Raw genomic sequence first — 22,045 nt, forward strand, 5'->3', positions numbered from 1 at the left:
TTCATCTCATGATGCAGTACTTCTACTTCCTAAGACAATCCTCATTCTGTGCTATTTTTTTCTTTTCTTTCGTTCTTTTTTTTTTTTTTTTTTGCTGAGGAAGATTTGCCCTGAACTAACATCTGCTGCCAATCTTCCCTATTTTATAGGTGAGCCGACACCATAGCATGGTCACTGAACAGATGAGCAATGTAGGTCTGCGCCCAGGAACTGACCTCAGGCCACCGAAGTGGAGGATGCTGAACTTAACCACTAGGCCACTGGGGATAGTCCTGGTGATATGTTTTCAATTTTACTATCGTGACAATTTTTAGGGGAAAACTACTAAAAAATGTCATTTTTCCTTTTAAGTGTGGGTGTTTTATAAAGGTCACTGCATGCAAATGTGCCAGTTCCTTCTGAGGCATTCCTTGGCACAATACCGTGATTCATTATTTGGTCGCTGTGTTTCCGGGTTTGTTCGCACAGGCCCCACTCTAAGGGATCTGCTGATTCTTGCTGTGCTTGTGGTCAGAATCCTTGGACTACTGAGCACTGTAAACCAGCACCTGCTCTGAGGAGGGAGAAAGTGAAGGGGCCCCTGAGTCAAATCTTTCCAATGTTAGTCCATTATATTATAGCGGATTCATAAACTGCTAGACATTTCAGAGTTCAAATATGAGCACAGAAACACACTCCAAAGAGAGATACTTTTTTTAAAAAACATTTTAGATTTTTAGCCAAGAGAAACTCATTTAGTTAACACCTTAGGAAGCAGATATTTTATATGTTGAAGGATATTTACATAACCGCAAATTTTATGATACTGATATAATATTCAGAGCCACATGAAGATGAACTGCACAATGAAGTAGTCCTGTGTTTTCCTGTGCTTATGAAAACCATCATCCAACAAAGCCAAAAAGAGCAGGGGATGGGGAGTCAGGGAGAGCTTCTTTTAAAATACACTAGTCCAGGGGCCAGCCCCCTGGCCAAGTGGTTAAGTTTGCACGCTCCACTTGAGCGGCCCACAGTTTTGCTGGTTCGGATCCTGGGCACGGACACGGCCCTGCTCATCAGGCCATGCTGAGGCGGCGTCCCACATAGCACAACCAGAAGGACCCACAACTAGAATATGCAGCTATGGACCAGGGGCTTTGGGGAGAAAAAGGAAAAACAAAATCTTTAAAATACACTAGTACAAAAAGTCTATTAGATAATATTTTTATATCTGCTATAAGCAGTAAATATTGCTATTGATTATGTCATGACAAAGAAGGAGTTTATTCCCTAACTGAAGGTTGGCTTAACAGAGAAAATCTCGTTTAACTCACCCTTTCGTAAAATTCAAGGAGATGATAAAACATAGGTGACCGTCTATTAAATACAGAAAAAGAACTCAATACAACTCAACCATAATTCATGAGAATATCTTCTAGCAAATAAGCTCTAAAAGGGAGAGAAAAACTACATGAAATATTAATACTCCATGGTAAAATGTTAAAATCATTCCTTTAAAATCAAGAATGTTTACTCTCACCACTTTTATTCAATATGATACTGGAGGCCCTTGTCTGAGCAGTCAGGTAGGAAGAAAAAGTAATCGAAAGGTATAGGAATTGAAAAGGAAGAAATAAAATCTATGTTTTCATTGTTTTCACAGCAAACACAAAGAAATGAGAGACAATTTGGTAGAATTAATAAAAGCCTGGCAAGTTTACCAGATCAATACACAAAATTCAACAGCATTCCAACACACCAGTAGATGTATCATAAAGATATCAATTATCCCCAAATTAACCCTTAGATTTACCACAACTCCAATTAAAATTATGTTAAAATTAATATTATCTATAGATTATTTGACATTTCATTAGGAAAGTTATATTCTTAGAATATTCATTTTTTCAAAAAAGAAAATATCCTTTTAGTTTTTGAAATTAGTAATAATGTTTTACTTTAAAACAAAAATTGATAAGTTTCTATATCATTCTATTAAGAACCAGATCAAACACTTGGCAATGGTAGTTGTGAGGTCCCTGAATGGAGTCCTACTTTAAGATCCCTTGATTTTAACCACTGTCATTAGATTAAGAGGAACCAAGACCCAGTGCAAACACGTCCAAGAAATTGCCAGCAGGTGACTAAAGAACTAAAACCACTCAAAATTGTTGGGACTTGCAACAATAAAAAGAGATCTTCTAGGGGCCGGCCCCATGGCGTAGGGGTTAAGTTTGCCATGCTCCACTTTGGTGGTCTGGGTTTGCTGGTTCAGATCCTGAGCTCAGATGTACACCACTCATCAGTCATGCTGTGGCAGTGACCCACATATAAAGTAGAGGAAGACGGGCACAGATGTTAACTCAGGGCTAATCTCCATCAGCAAAAAAAAAAAAAAAAAAAAAAAAAAAATCCCACACAACTCAAAAGAAAATTAACTTAAAAAAAATGAGATCTTCTGAGGCCAGCCCGGTGGTGCAGCGGTTAAGTGCACACGTTCTGCTTCAGTGGTCTGGGGTTCACAGGTTCAGATCCCGGGTGTGGACATGGCACCGCTTGACAAGCCATGCTATGGCAGGCATCCCACATATAAAGTACAGGAGGATGGGCACGGATGTTAGCTCAGGGCCAGCCTTCCTCAGCAACAAGAAGAGGATTGGCAGCAGATGTTAGCTCAGGGCTAATCGTCCTCAAAGGAAAAAAAAAAAAAAAAACAGGAGATCTTCTAAAACAACTTTTAAAGGAACAACAAAAAATACTTGCCAAAAATTTACTGAAGGGTGGAGGTGGTGACACTCAACATCTGCTTTTCTTAAGACTTTCCTGAGCTCTCTAATAGTACTCTTTTGGCCAAGAAAAGAAGAGATTTTTTTCAAGGCCAAAATCTTTCATTGCATTACGAAATTCCCTTTAGTGTAGAATAATATTATGTATTTTAAGCTCTTGGCATTTCACGTGGTTGGACAGAGCAGGAAGGGGTGTACTGTAATCTCACATGGGGTCTTCATGCAGAGACAAGGAGGGAGCCATTCTGTTTCATTTAAGAAGGTTCGGGGGACTTCCCATGGTAAGGATCATAACCAACACAGCTGATATTTGGGACTTTGTTACAGGCATGTCAATGGTTATTTTAAGAAATTCTAATATGGAACGCTGTTAGTAATCTTAGTAACTACTTAATATTCCTCAAAGGTACCAAACATCTTTATGGGAGAATTTCTGTTTTTTATAGGAGTATTTTGTGTGTGTGTGTGTGTGTGAGGAAGATTGGCCCTGAGCTAACATCTGTTGCTAATCTTCCTCTTTTTTCCCTTCTCCCCAAGGCCCCAGTACATAGTTGTGTATTCTGGTTGCAAGTCATTCTAGTTCCTCCACATGGGATCCCATCACTGCGTGGCTTGATGAGCTGTGCGTCGGGCTGCACCCAGGATCCAGACCAGTGAACACCCAGGATCTGAACTAGCAAACCCCGGGACACCGAAGTGGAACGTGCGCACTTAACCGCTATGCCACCAGGCCAGCCCCTAAATAATTTTTTAATCTGCTTTCTTTGGTTGAACAGTATATCATGGTTGTGCTTTCATGTCTATAAATACAGGGAATTTTAATTACTTTCATGAGTGGAATGAAAGTGATTTTGGATATTTTTGGATATTGTGATTAAGTTTTTCCCTTGGCAGAACATAGTTGAAAAACCTTTTATAATTAGATATCTGACAAACACTTTCTGGTGATGAAAACTACCTGTGGGAGAAGAACACAGATCTAACAAATAGATAAAATGGGTCTACCACTGGGGATGATATCGTTGACCTTGCAACCTAAAGAAGCAGCCATTAAAATATAGGTTTGTGTACTTCTATCCACTTTCACTTGCTATAGCCTCCGCCCGACACGTGGAGGATGGTTTAAATAAAGAGGAGTCTATTTTTTATATATATCAGAACAGAATTCTTTTATAATTTTTAATTTAAAAGTACACAGCTGTTCTCAATGACAATACGCATGGGCAAAGTAAAGCACAAAAATTATATTTTATGGTAAATACTCTCTCCTGGTTTTATTTCATTTTGGTTTATACTCTACCAGTTAAGGCCATGAAGCAGGAAAAAAACATAGGTGAGGGGCCGGCCCGGTGGCGCAGCGGTTAAGTGCGCACGTTCCACTTCGGTGTCCCGGTGTTCGCTAGTTCAGATCCTGGGTGCGGACATGGCACCGCTTGTCAAGCCATGCTGTGGCAGGTGTCCCACATATAAAGTAGAGGAAGATGGGCATGGATATTAGCTCAGGGCCAGTCTTCCTCAGCAAAAAGAGGAGGATTGGCAGCAGATGTTAGCTCAGGGCTAATCTTCCTCAAGAAAAAAAAAAAAACATAGGTGAAAAAGTAGAAACGGAGTGCAGATCTCAGATGACTCTTTTAAGATGGCTCATGGTTCAAGAAAGGCAAGAATGTCAGACTCTAGGGAGGCGAGGGCTGAAAGTAGATTTCTGTGGTGGGTAAGGAAAGCGGTTGCAGATTTTGAGCATGTTTGTAGATTGAGAAACAAAATGACAACCGAGGGAAGACTGACGACTCCATGTACAAATTTGACCTAATTAAAACACCAATTTAAAGTGGCTTAACAAAACAGAAAAGAACAAAAAAACGTTTTAATGCAAAAAACCTGCAGCTATGAAACAAGTCAGTTGAAATAAAGTTAAGGACAACGTGCTTTCTTGACCCTGAAACACTTCCCTGTGTTTTCCCTGGGCAGGTAGCTAGGGTCAGTGAGCAGGTTTACAACCAAGCCCGGGGGCTCTGGAAACAGACATGCTGTTTCGTGTTTCTTGGGTTTCCTGCAGCGTGTGCCAAGAGCGCCTGCAGTAAAATCTGTGCGAAGGATGGCAGGACCAATTTGTACAAGGCAGTACTGACTTTTTAAAAACCTTTTCATTTTGAAAGAACTGTTAGATTATAGGTGAAATACAGAGAAGCCCTGGATGCTCTCCACTCACTTTCTCCCAGTGGTTACATCCTACATAATTACAGTATGATATCAAAGCCAGGAATCTGATGTCGGTACCTCATGTCTACAGTTCTATGCCATTTTACCACACGTATAGACTCATGTAACTACCACCGCCATCACGTTACAGAATACCCCATCACCACAAAGATCTCCCTTGTTACGACCCTTTTATAGCCATCCCCTCATCGCTAACCCCTGGCAACCGCTAATCTGTTTTCCATCTTTATAATTTCGTCATTTCAAGAACGTTCTATAAATGGAATTATGCGGTGTATGATCTTTAGAGATTGGCTTTTTCACTCAGTGCCCTTGAGACCCACCCAAGCTATTGGGTAGATTAATAGTTCATTCTTTTTTATTGCTAGCAGTATTTTTTTTTTCTGTAACATTGGTTTATAACATTATATAAATTTCAGGTGGACGTCGTTATATTTTGACTCCTGTGTGGATTACACCATGTTCACCACCCAAAGACGAATTAGAATCCATTGCCACACACATGTGCCTCATCACCTCTCTCACCCTCGTTCCTCCTCCCTTCCCCAGGTAACCAATCCAATCTCTGTCTCTGTGTTGTTTTTACCTTCTATTTATGAGTGAGATCATATAGTATTTGACTTTCTTCTTCTGACTTATTTCATGCTGAGCAGTATTTTACAGTAAGGATGTACCACAGTTTATTTAGCTGTTTGTCTAGTGAGGGACATTTTAGTTGTTTCATTTTTGGCCATTACAAATAAAGCTGCTGTGAAAAATCACGTACAGGTTTTAGTGTAAGTTTTCATATTTCTGGGGCTAAATGCCCAGGAGCACAATTGTGGGTTGCATGGTAAATGCATGTTTAGTACTAACTTTTTTTTTTTAAGCGTGTAAGGCAGGAATTTAGTTTTTGTAAAGATTGGCACCTGAGCTAACAACTGTTGCCAATCTTCTTTTTTTTTTCTTTTTCTCCCCAAATCCCCCCAGCATGTAGTTGCATATTTTAGTTGTGGGTCCTTCTAGTTGTGGCATGTGGGATGCTGCCTCAGCTTGGCCTGATGAGTGGTGCCATGTCCACGCCCAGGATTCAAACCCGAGAAACCCTGGGCTGCCAAAGCAGAGCTCACAAACTTAACCACTTGGCCATGGGGCCAGTCCCAGTACTAACCTTTAAAGATTAAATAAATAAGCTTCATTTTCAAAAGTAACATTCTTCCATTATAGATTATTATCTGGTGAGTCAACTGGGCCTGGGGTCAGGTGGCGGGGGCGCGAGGAGAAAAAGCATTGATTACCAAATAAATCGTTCTAAATCTAAGTGAGGGCATTGTGTTTGTGGGCCTTATTATAACACATGGGCACCATAATCTATGCAAGTCTACCCGTCTACACCAGGAAGTACTCAAGATGAATGTGGGAAGTCCCATTTCTATCCCTGTAATGGTACTGGCGTGGCTAACCATGAAAAAATCAGGGTTAGGTCACTTAGAGCCCAACATGTTGGAAAAATTCAGACAATTCCTTCAGGGCCCAAATATTTGGATAATAACATACGTCACGTGGCATCAGTTGAGTTTAGATACGTGGCCTCAGATGGGAGGCGAAATTAAGTGATCAATGGATATTAGTCCCTTCTCTCCAAAAGTAAGGGTTATTCAGAAATACGCTATTGAATAAATACCGGGGATAGCGATCCCTTGCCTTCTATTTGAGGACATGTGTGTGGTAACTGAGCATGGCAAGAAGGCAGCCCTGAGGCTTCTTAGGTACCATCCAGAAGAGACCCAAGGCTAGGAGGACCCAGGTGGTGTCTCCAGAATCATCTGCCACGCTCTGCAATGTACAACACAATGCTTCATTATCATAACATCATAATGTGGAGGTAACATCCTGGAAGCATAATATTGCTTTCCTCGCTCAGAGTTGCCAGGGAATGTATAATTTCCCTAAGTCTTTCAGAACCCTCATCCTTGCCCAAGACTACTGAAATATCACAAAAGTTTTACAGTATGCAAACGATGGGCCCCACCTGGAAGGAACAGGTGAAAGGACAAAGAAACCAGGCATGTCTTGTCTGAACCCACAGATACCCTGCAGGGAGTTATCACTTCCTCCTTATCTCCATCTCTCCCTCAGACTCCCAATATTTTCTCTTTACAAGGAAAGATAAGAAATATATTGATTGAAGGGCTGGCCCCATGGCCGAGTGGTTAAGTTCACATGCTCCACTTTGGTGGCCCAGGGTTTCACCAGTTCAGATCCTGGGCACGGACATGGCACCACTCATCAGGCCATGCTGAGACAGCATCCCGCATGCCACAACTAGAAGGACTCACAACTAAACATATACAACTATGTGCCAGGGGGCTTTGGGGAGAAAAAGGAAAAATTAAAAATTAAAAATCAAAAAAAACAATCTTTAAAAAAAAAGAACTACACTGGTTGTGAGCTCATGTTAACTGATGACAATGGAAGATTCTGATGCACAAGGGAAAAACTAAACAGATCACGAAAAATCAGTAAGAAAAACACCCCCACTAAAACCACAGTGGAAGAAATAAAATACATGACCAGAACATTGACAAAAAGAGTAATACGAGTATCTGCTATATAATATTCAACCTCATAGAGATGAAAGAAATACAAAATTAAAATCATGAGATGCTTTCATTCTGCCATCAAATTGGCAGATTACTTTTTAAAAGATAATACACCACTAAGGAATGATAAAATTAGTGGATGAAAATATGTAGAGAAACAAGATATTTCTAATGTTTCAGAATACCAGTCTACAATATACTTATTAATTACAAAGGGAAAAACACTTCCTTGGAAGAAACCACGTAAATACTTTTAAAGGTGTTTAAAGTTAAAATCGCTGGTAATAGAATAAATCAAGAGTTTTTGCCTCCTGATATGATGCACTAAGGAGGACACAATATCTTGCCTGTGGTATTCCTGCCAGAAATAGAGAACCTGAATGTAATCTTGAGGAAACATCACACAAACCTGAATTAAGGGATACTATACAAAATAAATGGCCTGGACTCTTCAAGAATCAAGGTGAGAAAAGGCAAGGAAAGATTGAAGAACTTCCAGGGTGGACTAAAGAGATGCATCAACTAAATGCAGTTTATGATCCTGCATTAAATCCCAGAACAGCCAAAGGACATTAGCAGAGCAATTCGTGAAAACTGAAAAAGGCCCACAGATTACATACTATCTACTTGGTAATTGCACTGTAGTTACATATGAGGCTAACATTAGGAGAACATGGGTCAGGAGTACATAGGAATTTTTTTGTACTATTTTTGCAAATTTTCAAAAGTCTGAAATTATTTCAAAATGAAAAAATTTAAAGATAATTCTTGATGCTGTGCTTTATTCATAAAAACCCAAATGTCCATAAACAGTAGAATGGATAAATAACTCGTGCTGTATTCATGCGATGGATGCCACTTGGCATAAAAATGAAAACACTACTGCTACACATCCTACGTGATTCCATTTATGTGAAGTTTAATAGGCGAAACTAAGTTATGGTGCTGGAGGGAGAATGACGGTTGCCTGGGAGTAAGAGTGGTATTGCGTGGCAGGAGACTGAGGGAAACTTCTGAGGTTCTGGAATTGTTCTATACCTTCATCTGGGCAGTAATTATAGAGAGGCTGACACACAGTTAAATTTATCAAGTTGTATGTTTAAGATCTGTGCACTTGCTAAACCAAAGTTATCATAAAGAAAAAGCAAAAGAGAACAAACAAGAAGAAGATAATACTAAATGCTGACAATGGAGAAGCTACTGAGATATATTTTCACAAGGTAATTTGGCAGTAAGGATGAAGAGCTATGAAATAAGATTTTCTTGTGGTTCTCTGGAAATAATTCAATATTTAGATTCAAGTTGAAGTACAAAGATAAAGACTGAAACAATCTAAATACATACTTTAGGAAATGGTTTAAAAAATTAAGTTACAATCACACGATAAATGATAACACAACTATCAAAATCATATAATTAAAGAATATTCAAAGATGTGGGGCAATGCCTATGATGTGAGCAAAAAAAGCTAATTCCAATATTATATGAATATAGCATGCTCATCACTTAAATATTCTATATTTGCACAGAACAAAAGGCAGCAATACTCTAAAACAATGTTTTTGTCTAGGTTGCAAAATTATGATGGGATGTTTTTCTTCTTTATACTTTTTGGTGTCTTCTTCTATTTCTACCATAAACATCTATTACTTTAATACTTGAAAATTATAAAAACTAATTTAAAAATATTTGATATCTTCCTAGCTGAAAATCATCAAAAGATCAAAAACTGAGAAAGGAGGAAAAAAAAAAACAACTGACTTCTAACACAGCCTCCTTTCACTTACCCTGACAACAAAATCTTTGATGTTCTATCTCATGGCCACCTCTTAAGTCACCTTTCAAAAAAGGATGATTTTTTTTTAACTGTACAAAAATGTGCACCTAAGCCCTTTCTCCATCAATGAAGTCCTGGCCTCTCAGCTCCCAACATTTTATCCCCAGGAGCCTTATTCACCATCATCCCCTCTTCCTCCCACCCAGAGGAGCCCCTGCTTTGATGGGCTGTTTCCCATAAAATTCTATGGGAACAAAGCTTTTGCCACTTGGAAAAATCGAAACACACCTTGAGGTGAAAGACGGGGCATTTCTCTTGCAGGCATGATTACCAAATAAACGGCCTTAACAGAAGCGAGAACGAAGCTGGTATTTTGTTTTGTTTTATTAAATAAAGGGTTATGAATCTGCCAGTGAGCATCTGGGGGGCTGCAAGTAATATTCGAAATAGCTCAAGGAAACCATGACACCCCTTTCCAAGGTTCCCAAGCCCCACCTGCAAGATCTTCCCCTCCCATCCACCCTGGCCCACCCCTAAGGATTTTTTCTCTGTTTTTAAAACACTTTGCTCATTGGTCCATACTATGTTTGAAGCAAGAATGAGGGGAGAGAAACGTGAATCACAGTCTTTGCTGGATTTTCCAATAACCCATTTTATTAAAATGTAGAATGCCTCTCACTAGGCAAGTAGAATAATAAAGGCCCCACTTTTAGCATTTTCATAGATCCCTAACACAGATAGGAGCGCTGGAAACGTGTTGCCAGGAAACCGGGATAGTGTTTTCTCCCAGGAAAATTGTGTGCCAAATAAAATGCAAGACTGCTTCTGCTGAAGACATAATTATTATCAGGAGGACAGAGGACTTAATCATTAACAAAAACTGTAATGACAGAAGTGAAAGTGCTTTTTTAAAATTTAAAAGTTTTGACATCTTAATTATAAGGCAAGAAAGCTAAAATTAGACTAGGCTTGCTGTCAACAGTCTCCCTAAAATAGTCACTTAATCATGGCAGGTGTCTCACCATGACCCAACTGTTAGCGAAACCTAAATTCCCTTCATGGTGTCCACAGAAGAAAGCGACCCAATAAAAAAAGTTACTTATTACTCAAAACCCTTCATCAGTTTCCTGGGTAAAAAGGGAGGAGCCAACACTGAAAAGAACATTCAGCTAAAAGAAGACACAGCCAGGTAAACTGGTCAGGGATAGAAATGACCCCAGTTGTGAGAGGAAAGAGCAGGTGATCCCATTTCTGCCGAGAAAGAAAAGGTTGACTTTAACACACCCTTCATGCTTCGTTCAACAGGGAGCAGTAAGTACCTGCTGTGATCCAGGTACATGTAAGGCCCTGGGATGCACAATGGAGGAGGGGGGATCTGGTCCCTGCTCCCCATCGTCCCCATCTACTGCCATACCCCTAGTCTATCACCATTCGCAACTAAACAAAACTGACAGAACTAGTGATCTAATTGCAATTATGTGCAAGTCTTCAAAAAAAGTAGGGACCGACACATTTTGGTTGCAAGGGGAGACCCACACAGGTGAAACTTCAGCTACAGGAGTTTGCCACACGATTCCTCAGGAATTAAGGAAACAATGCCAGCAGCTACGCAGCCAGTCCTCTTTCCTGAGCCCCACTCCCCTAAGCCATTCTATCCTGAAAGTCAACAGTTCCTCAGCAGTGGCGTCTACCACACTCAAGATTTGGCTTCTTCCTCCACTCGGAGTTTTTCCTTCTGCACTTACCAGTGCTGTGTACTTTCTGCTCTCCTCTCCACCGCGGGCTTCTGCTTTCCTACTGATTTCTCTGTCTCGAGGCTTCTGTGTATGGCGTCCTCCTTCCCTTCAAAGTTCATCACCATTCTACTATTCATGTCCCTATGTCTGGGTCTTGCATTCAGATTCCCTGAGCAACTTGATGGGCTTCGTTAGTTACTGTCCAATACGTAGTATCCCAAGTAAGTGAATTTCTCACACTAGGCCATTTCATAAGATGCTGAACAGCCTATAGAAGGCTGCCTTTGACACAAGGGCTGACCCCTAATCCAATCAGCCTGTAGCCATAATGATGGGGTCCCGTGATTCAAAACATGGCAACCTATGTCTTCGGAAACCATCTGTGGTCTCTTTCTTCCTAAGCTGTTTCTAGGTGAGAGAGACACTCAAAGTATCATCAAGAACCCAAGCCAGATATCAAGGCTTGATTTCCTGTTAGTTTCATATTTGCTGCTGTTTGAATATAACATCACCATTTCTAAATGCTTCACCACCAGGCTCCCTCAGTACCCCACACAGGCATCGTCATTCAGCCCCACACTCTTTCCCATTAAGCACAGTGACACCCTGAGAACCTTTCTCATCACAGTGTTCCAGTTGCCAATTCTGATTTGGCACCTGGGATGAAATTGATTTGCTATCCCCCCCATCCCTAGGATGAAGTCCAAATTCTGCAGGAAGCCACATTAAGGCATCAGCCTAAAACTCTGGCTCTAGCCCAAAACTTCAGCCAGTATTACCACACCACTTTCATCAGGCAAGCTGCCCTGGATATTCTCCATTTGTCCTTCCAGGTCCACTCTCCACCTTTCTCCAGGAGGGGGGTTGACCTTTATGGATGGCATCAGCCAGGTTCCCAAGCTCCCTGGCCTCTGACTGAATTTGGCCAAAGGGAAGCACTAGCAGGATATGAGAGAGGACGTTAAGAATGAGTCTGAGATGGCATTTCCCCTATTCCTTCCTGCCTAGAGGGGACCATGTTTCTCCACTAAAGGCCTCAGCTCCTGTCAGGGGCCTCTGACAGCTAAGCTCTCATTGGGTCTGGGGTTACCAGAACCTTCTCCTCTTCTCTTGCTTTTTACACTGAAGTTGTCTGCTCCAAGATGCTTCATCCTGCCATGTTGGTTTTTTCCAACCCTGCCTATACCTTTGTAAATAAGCCCATCTTTGAACTGCCTCCAATTACCTACCCCCTTCCAAAAAATTTTTCCATAGACTTTATTTTTAGAATAGCTTTCAATTTACAGAAAAACGTAGAACACAGTACAAAGAGTTCCCATATACTCCACATCCTTCACATCCACTCTGCAGTCAGTTTCCCCTATCATTAACGTCTTATATTATTAGTACGATACATTTGTTACAATACTGATGCATTACTATTAAGTAAGCGCATACCTAATGTCCTTTTTTCTGTTCCAGGGTCCCACCCAGGACACCACAATTACATTTAGTTGTCACGTCTCCTTAGGCTCCTCTCGGCTGCGACAGTTTCTCAGACTTTCCTTCTTACTGATGACCTTGACATCAATAACAGTATTGGTCAGATACTTTGTAGAATGTCCCTCAAATGGGATTCATCTGATGTCTTTCCCATGATTAGACTGAGAGTATGGGTTTGGGAGAAGAAGACCACAGAGGTGAAGTGGCATTTTCAACATGCACCAAGAGTAAATAATTCCAATGTGCATAAAGAACACATACTGTATCATGACTTATCATGTTGATGTTGAACTTGATCACCTGGCTGAGGCAACGTCTGGCAGGTTTTTATACTGTAAAATTACTCTCTTTCTTTCTCCCTCTTTCCATTCTATCCTTTAGAAGGAAGTCACTATGCGCAGCCCACACTTAAGGAGAGGGAAGTCATGCTTCCCTTCCCTGACAGTGGAGTAGAGTCTATGTTCCTTTTCTCTTTTTTAATTGAGGTAAAATATGCATAACATAAAATTTGCCATTTTAACCATTTTTAAAGGTTTCAATTACCCTTTTTCAGTGGGCCATCTATTTCCTGTTGGGACTCTTTCTCCACCCAAGCTGAACTTGTCACCTGTTCACCAAAAATCACAGTGGGTCTTTATGTTTTATCACATGAGATTTCCAAGTAAAGAAAAGAGGTTCTCAGGTCAGCATGGTGGCTAGTGGTTAAGTTTGCATGCTCCACTTCGGCAGCCTGGGGTTCACGGGTTCAGGTCCCGGGCAGGGACATACACACTGCTCATCAAGCCATGCTGTGGCGGCATCCCACATACATGTGGCAATCTTCCTCATAAAAAAAAAACCAAACACAGATTCTCACATTTTTGCCTATTTGACTCCTACTGCTCTTCAAGCCCCTACTCAAGACTTCATGGACTCCCCTAGAGTTACTCCTACTGTCTCCCTGGCCACGTCTTTATCCTTCTATTCTAGTATTTTCTGCATCGCACCATTTTCTTTGTGGTCTTCTCAGGGCAGGAACTAAATCTTATTTATCTTTAAGGCTGAGGACTGTTCCAGAAACACAGTAGTTGATCAATAGATGTTGGTCAGAAACAAAGATGAGATAGAAGCAGAAATGGCCTGTTTTCTCCAAAGATTAAAGAGAGTGTTAATACCTAATATTGGTGAGGGAGTGGGAAACCTGAACTCAATTACAGATCTTAGCACAGCCTTTCTGTGGAGCAACTTGGTAATACTTACTAAAAGCCATAATATGTGCATATTTCTACCCAGCCATTCTGAGTCTGGAAATTTAAATTAAGAAGACAATCAAAGATTGATATCAGTCTTGGTGATGATTTTTTGAATCTGACACCAAAAGCAAAAGCAACAAAAGCAAAAATAAACAAGTGGGACCACATCAGACTAAAAAGCTTCAGCACAGCAAAGGAAACCATCAACAACATGAAAAGGCAAGCTCCCAAATCAGAGCAAATATCTGCAAATCATATATTTGATAAATGGTTAACATCCAAAATATATAAAGAATTCACACATCTCTATAGCAAAAAAAAAATTTGACTAAAAAATGGGCAATGATCTAAATAGACATTTTTCCAAAGAAAACATACAGAGGCCAACACATACATGAAAAGGTGCTCAGCATCACTAATCATCAGGGAAAGGCGAAGCAAAATCACAATAAGATATCACCTCACACCTGTTAGGATGGCTATTATCAAAAAGACAAGAAATAACAAGTGTTGGAGAGGATGTGGAGAAAAGGGAACCCTTGTGCACAGTTGGTGGTAATGTAAATTAGTGCAGCCACCATGGAAAATAGCATAGAGCTTCCTCAAAAGATTAAAACTAGAACTACCATATGATCATGCAATTCCACTTCTGGGTGTTTATCTGAAGAAAATGAAAACACTCACTTGAAAAGATACATGCACCCCTGTGTTCACTGCAGCATCAATTACAATGGCCAAGACACGGAAGCCACCTCAGTGTCCACTGATGGATGAACGGATAAAGAAAATGTGCTACATATATACAATAGAATATTATTCAGCCATAAAAAAGAAAGAAATCTTCCACTCGTGACAACACGGATGGACCCTGAGGGCATTATGCTAAGTGATATAAGTCAGATAGAGAAAGAAAAATGCTGTATGATTTCACCTATATGTGGAATTAAAAAAAAAGAACTCATAGATACAGAGAACAGATCGGTGGTTGCTAGAGGTAAGGGGTGTGAGGTGGGCAAAATAGGTGCAGGTGGTCAAAAGATACAAACTTCCAGTTATAAAATACATGAGTCCTGAGGACGTAATGTACAACATGATGACTATAGTTAATAATACTGTATTATATATTTGAAAGTTGCTAGGTCTTAAAAGTTCTCATCACAAGGAAAAACAGTGTAACTACGTGTGGTGATGAATGTTAACCAGACTTACTGTGGTACTCATTTCACAATATATACAAATATCAAATCATTATGTTGTACCTGAAACTAATACAATGTTATATTTCAATTACACCTCAATTAAAAAGACCATCAAGATACATGGAAAGATACTTGTACGAAGATATTATTTTTAATGCAAAAAGTGGAAATAATCTAACAGCTCAATTAACAGGCAAACTAAATTATAGTATATCCATGCTATGGAGTAATACACAGCCATTAAAAATAAAAAAAAATTGAACATTTACTGAGAGATTATCTTTGGGCAATGGTATAATGGGCATGGATTTAACTTTTTCTTTGTATTTTTTCAAGTTGTCTCATCTGAACAATATCTGTAACTAGAAAAAAAATGATCAAATGTACCTTTTCAAAGTGGCTAATTTTACCTTTTCAAACCTGCACGTCCACGTAAAGATAATCAAAACTTGAAGTCCAAACTGTTGGTCAGGTTAGTCATAATCCAGCCAAAGATCACAGCTGCCAAGACTGCTGTCTCCAGCCATCACCACCCTTGTCCTAAACACACGAAGGGTGGGTGAGTCCCAGGAGAAGAGCATTCAGAACTTCCCCGACGTTTGCCAGCTTCTCCGGGCCCCACTTCTGACCTGGCTCCTGGACACTGGCGTTTTGTTTGTTTCATTTTTAAAGCTCCTCTAATGACTATAATCTCCAGCCACAGCTGGAAACTCGTGGTTCTACTCCACTCTGCTCATTTTGCAGTTGAGACAACTGCGGCCCAGAGAAGTCCACAATGACCCTGAGGCACAGCCAGATCCACGTCCCCCAATTCCTATGATGGCTCTTTGCACTTTAGCAATAAAGTCAAGGGTGGGGTTTTGTAGACTGACAGATCTGGAGGGCCCCAAATGTTTCAAGAGAGAAACAAAGAGTGCAAAGACTTCTAAAAATAACCTAGCTTTGATCCTCTCCCCCACCCAACTTTAGAACTATGTCTGAGCAAATAGTTATCAAAATATTTACTGAGCACAGCACAACTATCTCGGTCTAATGTAATAATGGGGGAAAGCATTGCAAAGTTGAACAATGCAACTGAGTTGACTAAGCAAAGATGATAGAAACAAAAACACCATCATATCCAAGGCTGGCTTTACCTCAAAACAAATAAACACAGTTCTGACCAGTACTGTGCCCTCCCAGCTCGGTCCTAGGATCCCTGACTCTTGCTCTTGGTAAATGCCAAGAATGCCCTCCAATGATTATCCTTGCAAACCCAACGCAATACCTCCTCCTTCCACCCAATCTCCACCCTGCTTGCAACCAGCCCCAACACCTCATACATTCTCAGCGAGACAGATAGGGTGAAGCCCTGGAATTTTTCCCTGGAAGGTAGCCAGTAGAAAGAAGTTTAGAGTTGAGAGCCAAAAGATCTGATTGCGTGGATATCTGGGAAGTCCTCAACAAAGCACTGAACTCTTCAGGACTCAGACCTTCTATCTGCGAAATTCCTGACTACTAGAAAATCTCTAAGGTCCAGTCTGACTTGTAAAAGGACAGCCTTGTGCAAGCCAAGCCCAGCCCTGGTTTGCTAAAGATTTAGTTAACCTTTAAGCTAGCAGTGTATGATGTTAGGAGAATGTAGAGGAAGCATTTACTCAATTATTTCCACCTTTGTCCTGTTTTAAGGATCAAAATAAATAGAGAAAAGGTAGGAGGTGGGAAAAATGAACTTATTGCAATATAAAATTACTCAAGTGAAGACAATAACTTATCTGTTGTTTAAAGGGTCTTAAATCAACGTCGTAATGCTCCCTGACATCTGCGCTATGTGGAAGAAGCTGATTTTCATATTTACTCCGCAATTTTAAAAAAATCTTAATTTCTTATCTTGAATTTTTAGCTCTCACTTTTTGCCAATCTATAGTGAGTGAAGTCGTGCGTTGGATGGGAAGGGGGAACCATTTGGCTCACTGAACGCTCAGGCTCTTCCAGCAGCCAGAACACAGCTCTCTGCAAGAAATCTGCTTATCTCGCTTTCATAGGGGAGATTTTATATTGCCATCTGCACTCATTTATTCACAAAATTCACTGAGCTCCCAGGTGCCAGGCCGCGGGAAGAAAATAATGAGCACACTGGACAAGTTTGCTGCATTGTTTGAGCTTCTCATCCAGTGGAAGAGAGCAGCAGTAATCAGATCTCCACACTAAGGCATATTTACACACTGTGATAAGTGCCACAAGGAAGAAACTCCAGAAGCAAAGAGAACCTATAAAAGGGGCAGCCATTCTGGAAGGTGAGCGAAAGTGTCTCTGAGAAACTGAATGACGAGGAGCAGGTTATTTAGAGAAAGAAGGCCATATGGCTCAGGCAGGGCAAAGGCCAGAGGCCGAGGGAAGGCCAGCCACGGGAGAGAAATTTTCTCAACTGTTTCCTTGGAGTCCTGTTAATTATCCGGGGCAGGAATGCAATCATTTTCTTTTGGGAACTCCACCTGTATTTGCAAAATATTAATCTTTCCAAGTCACTTGAGACGAACACACCTTTAAGACCATTCATTAACCTCTCATTTATCAAATGCTCTCATGGCGTTTTTTTCCCATCACACACCAACACAGTGGTTTCTTATTGCAAATTTTTAGCTCTCACTATTTCATGATCTACAGTGAGTGAGGTCGTATGTTGGATGGAAAGGGGCTCACTGAATGCTCAGGTTCTTCGAGAAGCAAGAAGACACCTCTGCAAGAAATCTGCTTATCTTGCTTCTCAAGGGCAAAAGGATCCTTTTCCAGAATTTAAAGTTATCTTAGCAAGGCTAATGTTTAAAACAAGTCTGAAAAGCACTAGAGGAAAAATGCACTCTTCTTTGGCTTCCTGGATGAGGGAAACAGACTAGAAGCTTGAGCAGAGGGCAACAGAAAGCAGCCTATGCATTTACCTGTGGGTGTACACAGTGTGTGTGCACAGAAAATGCTGTACCATGGGGCTGGCCTGTGGCCTAGTGGTTAGTCTGCATGCTCCACTTCGGTGGCCCAGGATCCACCAGTTCAGATCCTGGTGCGGACCTACACAGTGCTCATCAGGCCATGCCATGGCGGCATCCCACATAGAAGAACACAGGATATACAACTATGTACTGGTGCTTTGGGGAGAGAAGAAATGCTGTGCCACACTCCAGGCACATGACTGGTTCTTATCCCCTCACTCCTCCCCATTTTTAAGATAAGGCAAGAGGAAAAGGGCGGAAGGGTGTCTCAAACTCATCTGAAAGTTACTAGGATGTCATGTGGGATAGAGAGAGAACAATAAAAGGAGAAAAGAAATATCAAAGAGATGGATTTCTCTGGAGAAGAACATACAAACTACCCCCACCCTCTCAAATAAATTGTATAATAAAATGCCCACAATATTCCATTCCACATGGAAGCCAGGTGCCTCACAGTTCCTCAGTCACTACACCTAGAAATCTACACATAAATAAATGCCACCTTCCTGCCCCCAAAACTTCTAGGAAGGAAAAAATGTGGCTTTCCTCACACCCCACAAAAGGATTTGGAATTGTTAATACACTGCTTCCGTCCTCATGTGCCACACTTTTCACCTCCTCTAGACAAAGGGCAGCTTCTGTGGATGCTCCCAGTATCTCAGTGCTGCAGAGAGCCCACCCTGGCAGACAGCAGCCCTGGCACGTTAGCATCTGCAGCCTGTCTGGTCCCTGCCCCCTAGAGTCCCTGAGCACTGCGACGCCAACACACACGCTGGCTTCCCCAAAGCCGCAGTGGGTTGTGTAACCACACTCCGAACGCCTAGAGCGGAGGGTGGTGAGCTTCCCTCCTGACAGCATCTGTTCAAAGTCACCGGTGCCAGTTAATAAAAGACCCACCAGGCTGGAGGCTGGAGGGACCCCGAGATCCTGGGGGGAGGGAAGGAGCGAAGCGCTGTTGGGACTTCATCACTGGCGGTGGGGGGTGGGGTTGGTCAATCTCTCCAGGAGCAATCTTTAAGCCCCAAGTTCTGTCCTTAGAGCTGGCGATGCAGGACAGTGAAGCGCACGCTGAGCCTGGCCATACACCCCAAGAGTGAGGGGCAGAGAAAGGGGGAGGGGGCGGAAACTCAGGAATCCTGGGGGACTTCTCAGAATTTCTCCCCAGGCAAGCCTCTCATGAAAACGCCAAGGACATCTCCGGTCCTCTTCCCAGTTACGTAACTCTTACACATTTGGAAGAATGGACAGGAACATAAATTTAACTACTTATTAAGGTAGGAAGTCTCTAAATAAATCGCATTTGACGCTCTGGGTGGATTTGAAATCTGAACAGACCTAGTGGCCACCTGGCAGCGTTAGAGGGTGGCATCCTCGAGACTGGACTCCCTAGCCCCACTCCCCTGCACACACAGCGGCGGGAGCCGGGTCGCCGCCGGGAATGGAGCCCTCTCGGCCGGGCAGGATAGCCGCCTGCCTGTCCCCGCGTCGCGGAGTCGTCTGGACCAGCAAGCCCGCAGGCTGCAGAGAGGCGGCCCCTCCCCCCACCCCGGCGAACACCTGGCTCGCGGTTACCTGCGAGGCCGTGACTCTCCGCAGCCCATGGGCCGGCCCCCCGCGGCCCTTGCCGGTGGCCCCCGGGAGATGCCCGAGCCCGGGCGCCGCGCCGTCCTCACCGGGGCCTTCATCCGGCGCGGGGAAGAGCCCGCAGCGGCGCTGGAAGCGGGCGACGAGCTGGGAATCCTGCAGGCTCCGCAGCAGCTCGGCCATGGTGCGCCCGAGGTCGCGCGCCGCCGCCGCCACGCGGGTGCCCTGGGCTCACACTGTCCCTTCCGCCGTCACCCTCGCCGGGCTGGGCACTAAGGGCGCAGGGCGGGCGGGGCCCGGGGCGCCAGCCAACAGGTGCGCCACTCGGGTCCTAGCGCCCGCCCCTACGCGCGGGCGCCCAGGTGTCCGCCTCCACCTTGCGCCCAGCACGTCAGCCCGCCTCGCCTTCCCCGCAGGCTAGGGCCGTCCCGGCGTCAGGCCCGCTCGGAACTGGACTGAGGAGTACAGGTGTCTACGCCGCGCCGCTCTCTGCACCATCGCGCCCCCACCCCTTCCAGGCTGGCGCAGGCGTGCCGCCTAATGGGGAGCGGCCGAGCAGGTGTGGACCTGCGTGAGTCCATCCTGCCATGCGCGGGCTGATCCCGTATTGCTCTTCCTTTCCCTCTTGACCCCAGGGTGAAGTCGGATTTCCCCTCTAACCCTCTGCAGCCAGACCTCCACTCCTGCCTTTGCCCGCTTTCTGCCAGTAGAGTGACCACCCCCCCCACTAGGAAAGATTCCCAAGTTCTTTCCAAACTCCGTGATGCAACGTCTCCCCAAAAGCCCGAACTTCCTCGACCTTGCTCAAGAGCCCAGGAGTTTCAAAGTGGACCCTGAGTCATCCTCCGCATCCCTGCTTCTGCCCTTGGGATTGGGCAACAGTTTTAGACCTGTGGGGAGGAAACGCGATTCCTTCTAGGTTTTCTGCATTGAGAAAGATGATGCTTGCACCTCCCTCCTACTTCTTTTTTCCGCTCTGCCTCTCTTTACGCAATGGCACTGGGAAGGCGGAACAAGATCGTTCGGGACCTTTAGACCCGAAGAGAACACGGTGAAAGACTAGGAGGGTTTGACATCTGTCGCACCTGAGCCTGCTCTCGAGCTCAGCAGGAGAGCAGAAAAGAGAACATCCTGCAGGTCGGCCTGCGTTTTCCCTCCTCCCTCCTGAATCTCTTTCCAGGGGCGCTGAGATCCCGAGTGAGGGCCTCTGCACTTCCTCACAGGGAGTGGGAGGCAACAGGCAAATTAGGCCCAGTTGATCAGCCTGCAGCAAAAGTGTAATTCAATCCTTCTGTCTGCAGTTTGCAGCAGAAGGCCACACGTTTCCTGGCCACCCATGCAAAACCTGCCAAGTATTTGGATGCACAAATGCCTATGAATGAACACCTGGCGCTACCTTGTGATCCAGTTCTCCTTTTAGACCGGGAAGTCTTTGGGATGTAGGTTTCAAGGATGATTGGCCCGCCTCCTGCGTTAGTTTCCGCTGTCCTTCCCAGTCCTGTCTAGAGAACAAGAAGTGACTGAGAACAGTGAAACTCTTGAGCGATCCCATTTGCTGCTAACTTACAGAGGAAGCACAGAGGGGCTGTCCCAATCCAACTGTGTCACACACAGAGATGTCCAGTCCTGGAAGCAGAAGGCTCCTCTCCCCAACATTGCTGTCATTTACAGCCACTGGGACCAAACCCTGTGGTTTAGTCTTAAAAGCCAGAGTTGCTGTAGTTCAGGACCTGATCTTTTCATGTGTTAAAGAAATATGTTCTCCCACGAAGACACTCGGGTAATGTATCTCCCAAATTCGATGCTTCGATTTTCCTTTCTCCCAGTTAGGAAAAAGAGGCAAAGCAAAACATGACACATGTGTCATAAGCCCAAAGAACTGTACGTTTATACAATGTACTTTGTTTCCTTGGAGGACCAGGTCTGACTCCAGCTTCCAGTGACTTGTGAAGTGAGCGTGTGCCTCAGTTTGTTTCTGTGATAAAACGATAATCTTTTTTTCTTGTCCTCCCTGTAAAGCTGTAGTGGAAAAGCTTTCGATAAACTCTATGAGGCACCTGGTGACTTAGCCACAACAGTGTGTGTTGGGTTGCAGCCGTTCAATTTAGGAAGGCATCCTCAGCGGAGCTTGGCTCTGAACATCCTGAGTGAGACCGAAAAGCTGGTTCTTTCTGGCAGCAATCAACGTGCTTCCCCAGATCCTTTCTCCTAAGGCACAGGCTGTTGTTCTGAACATAAATGTCCCAACCAATCTAACAAAAATCAATGTCTTTGGGAAGGGGAGGCTCAAAGACTAGCATAATGTCTCACGGAGATGTTAAATGTTCACCTGAAGTTACGTAAATAAATAAACACACAAATTTGATGTAAACCTGTAGTTTTTTGACAGTTTAACACTAGTCATACCTAGGAGAAATTTTTTTTTTCAGGGTAGAAATCCAGTTATTTGTACTTTGCTCGAATGTGTATACATGCCAATTGCTAAATGACGTATTTTAAAGG

At 43.1% G+C, this 22,045-nt stretch overlaps 1 protein-coding gene across 3 annotated transcripts in view; it reads right to left on the reverse strand.

Moving 5' to 3' along the window:
- SGPP2 (sphingosine-1-phosphate phosphatase 2) overlaps positions 1-20,059 on the reverse strand; it is a 122,338-nt gene extending 102,279 nt beyond the window's left edge. The window contains exons 1-2 of one of the 3 annotated variants that reach the window (XM_070489654.1): positions 19,532-19,995; positions 15,404-15,533 (exon numbers count right to left, since the gene is read on the reverse strand). Coding sequence is in view for 2 of the 3 variants with exons in the window: in XM_014843253.3 (XP_014698739.1) it covers positions 19,532-19,726 (195 nt within the window). In the remaining variant the exon portion in view is untranslated. Of the gene's footprint in view, positions 1-15,403; positions 15,534-19,531 lie in introns of all 3 variants that reach the window. The other 2 variants (XM_014843253.3, XM_070489651.1) reach the window with 2 other exon arrangements.
- Positions 20,060-22,045: the final 1,986 nt, after the last annotated feature.

Source organism: Equus asinus, chromosome 19 (assembly GCF_041296235.1).
Source record: "Equus asinus isolate D_3611 breed Donkey chromosome 19, EquAss-T2T_v2, whole genome shotgun sequence".
Lineage (NCBI taxonomy): Eukaryota > Metazoa > Chordata > Mammalia > Perissodactyla > Equidae > Equus > Equus asinus.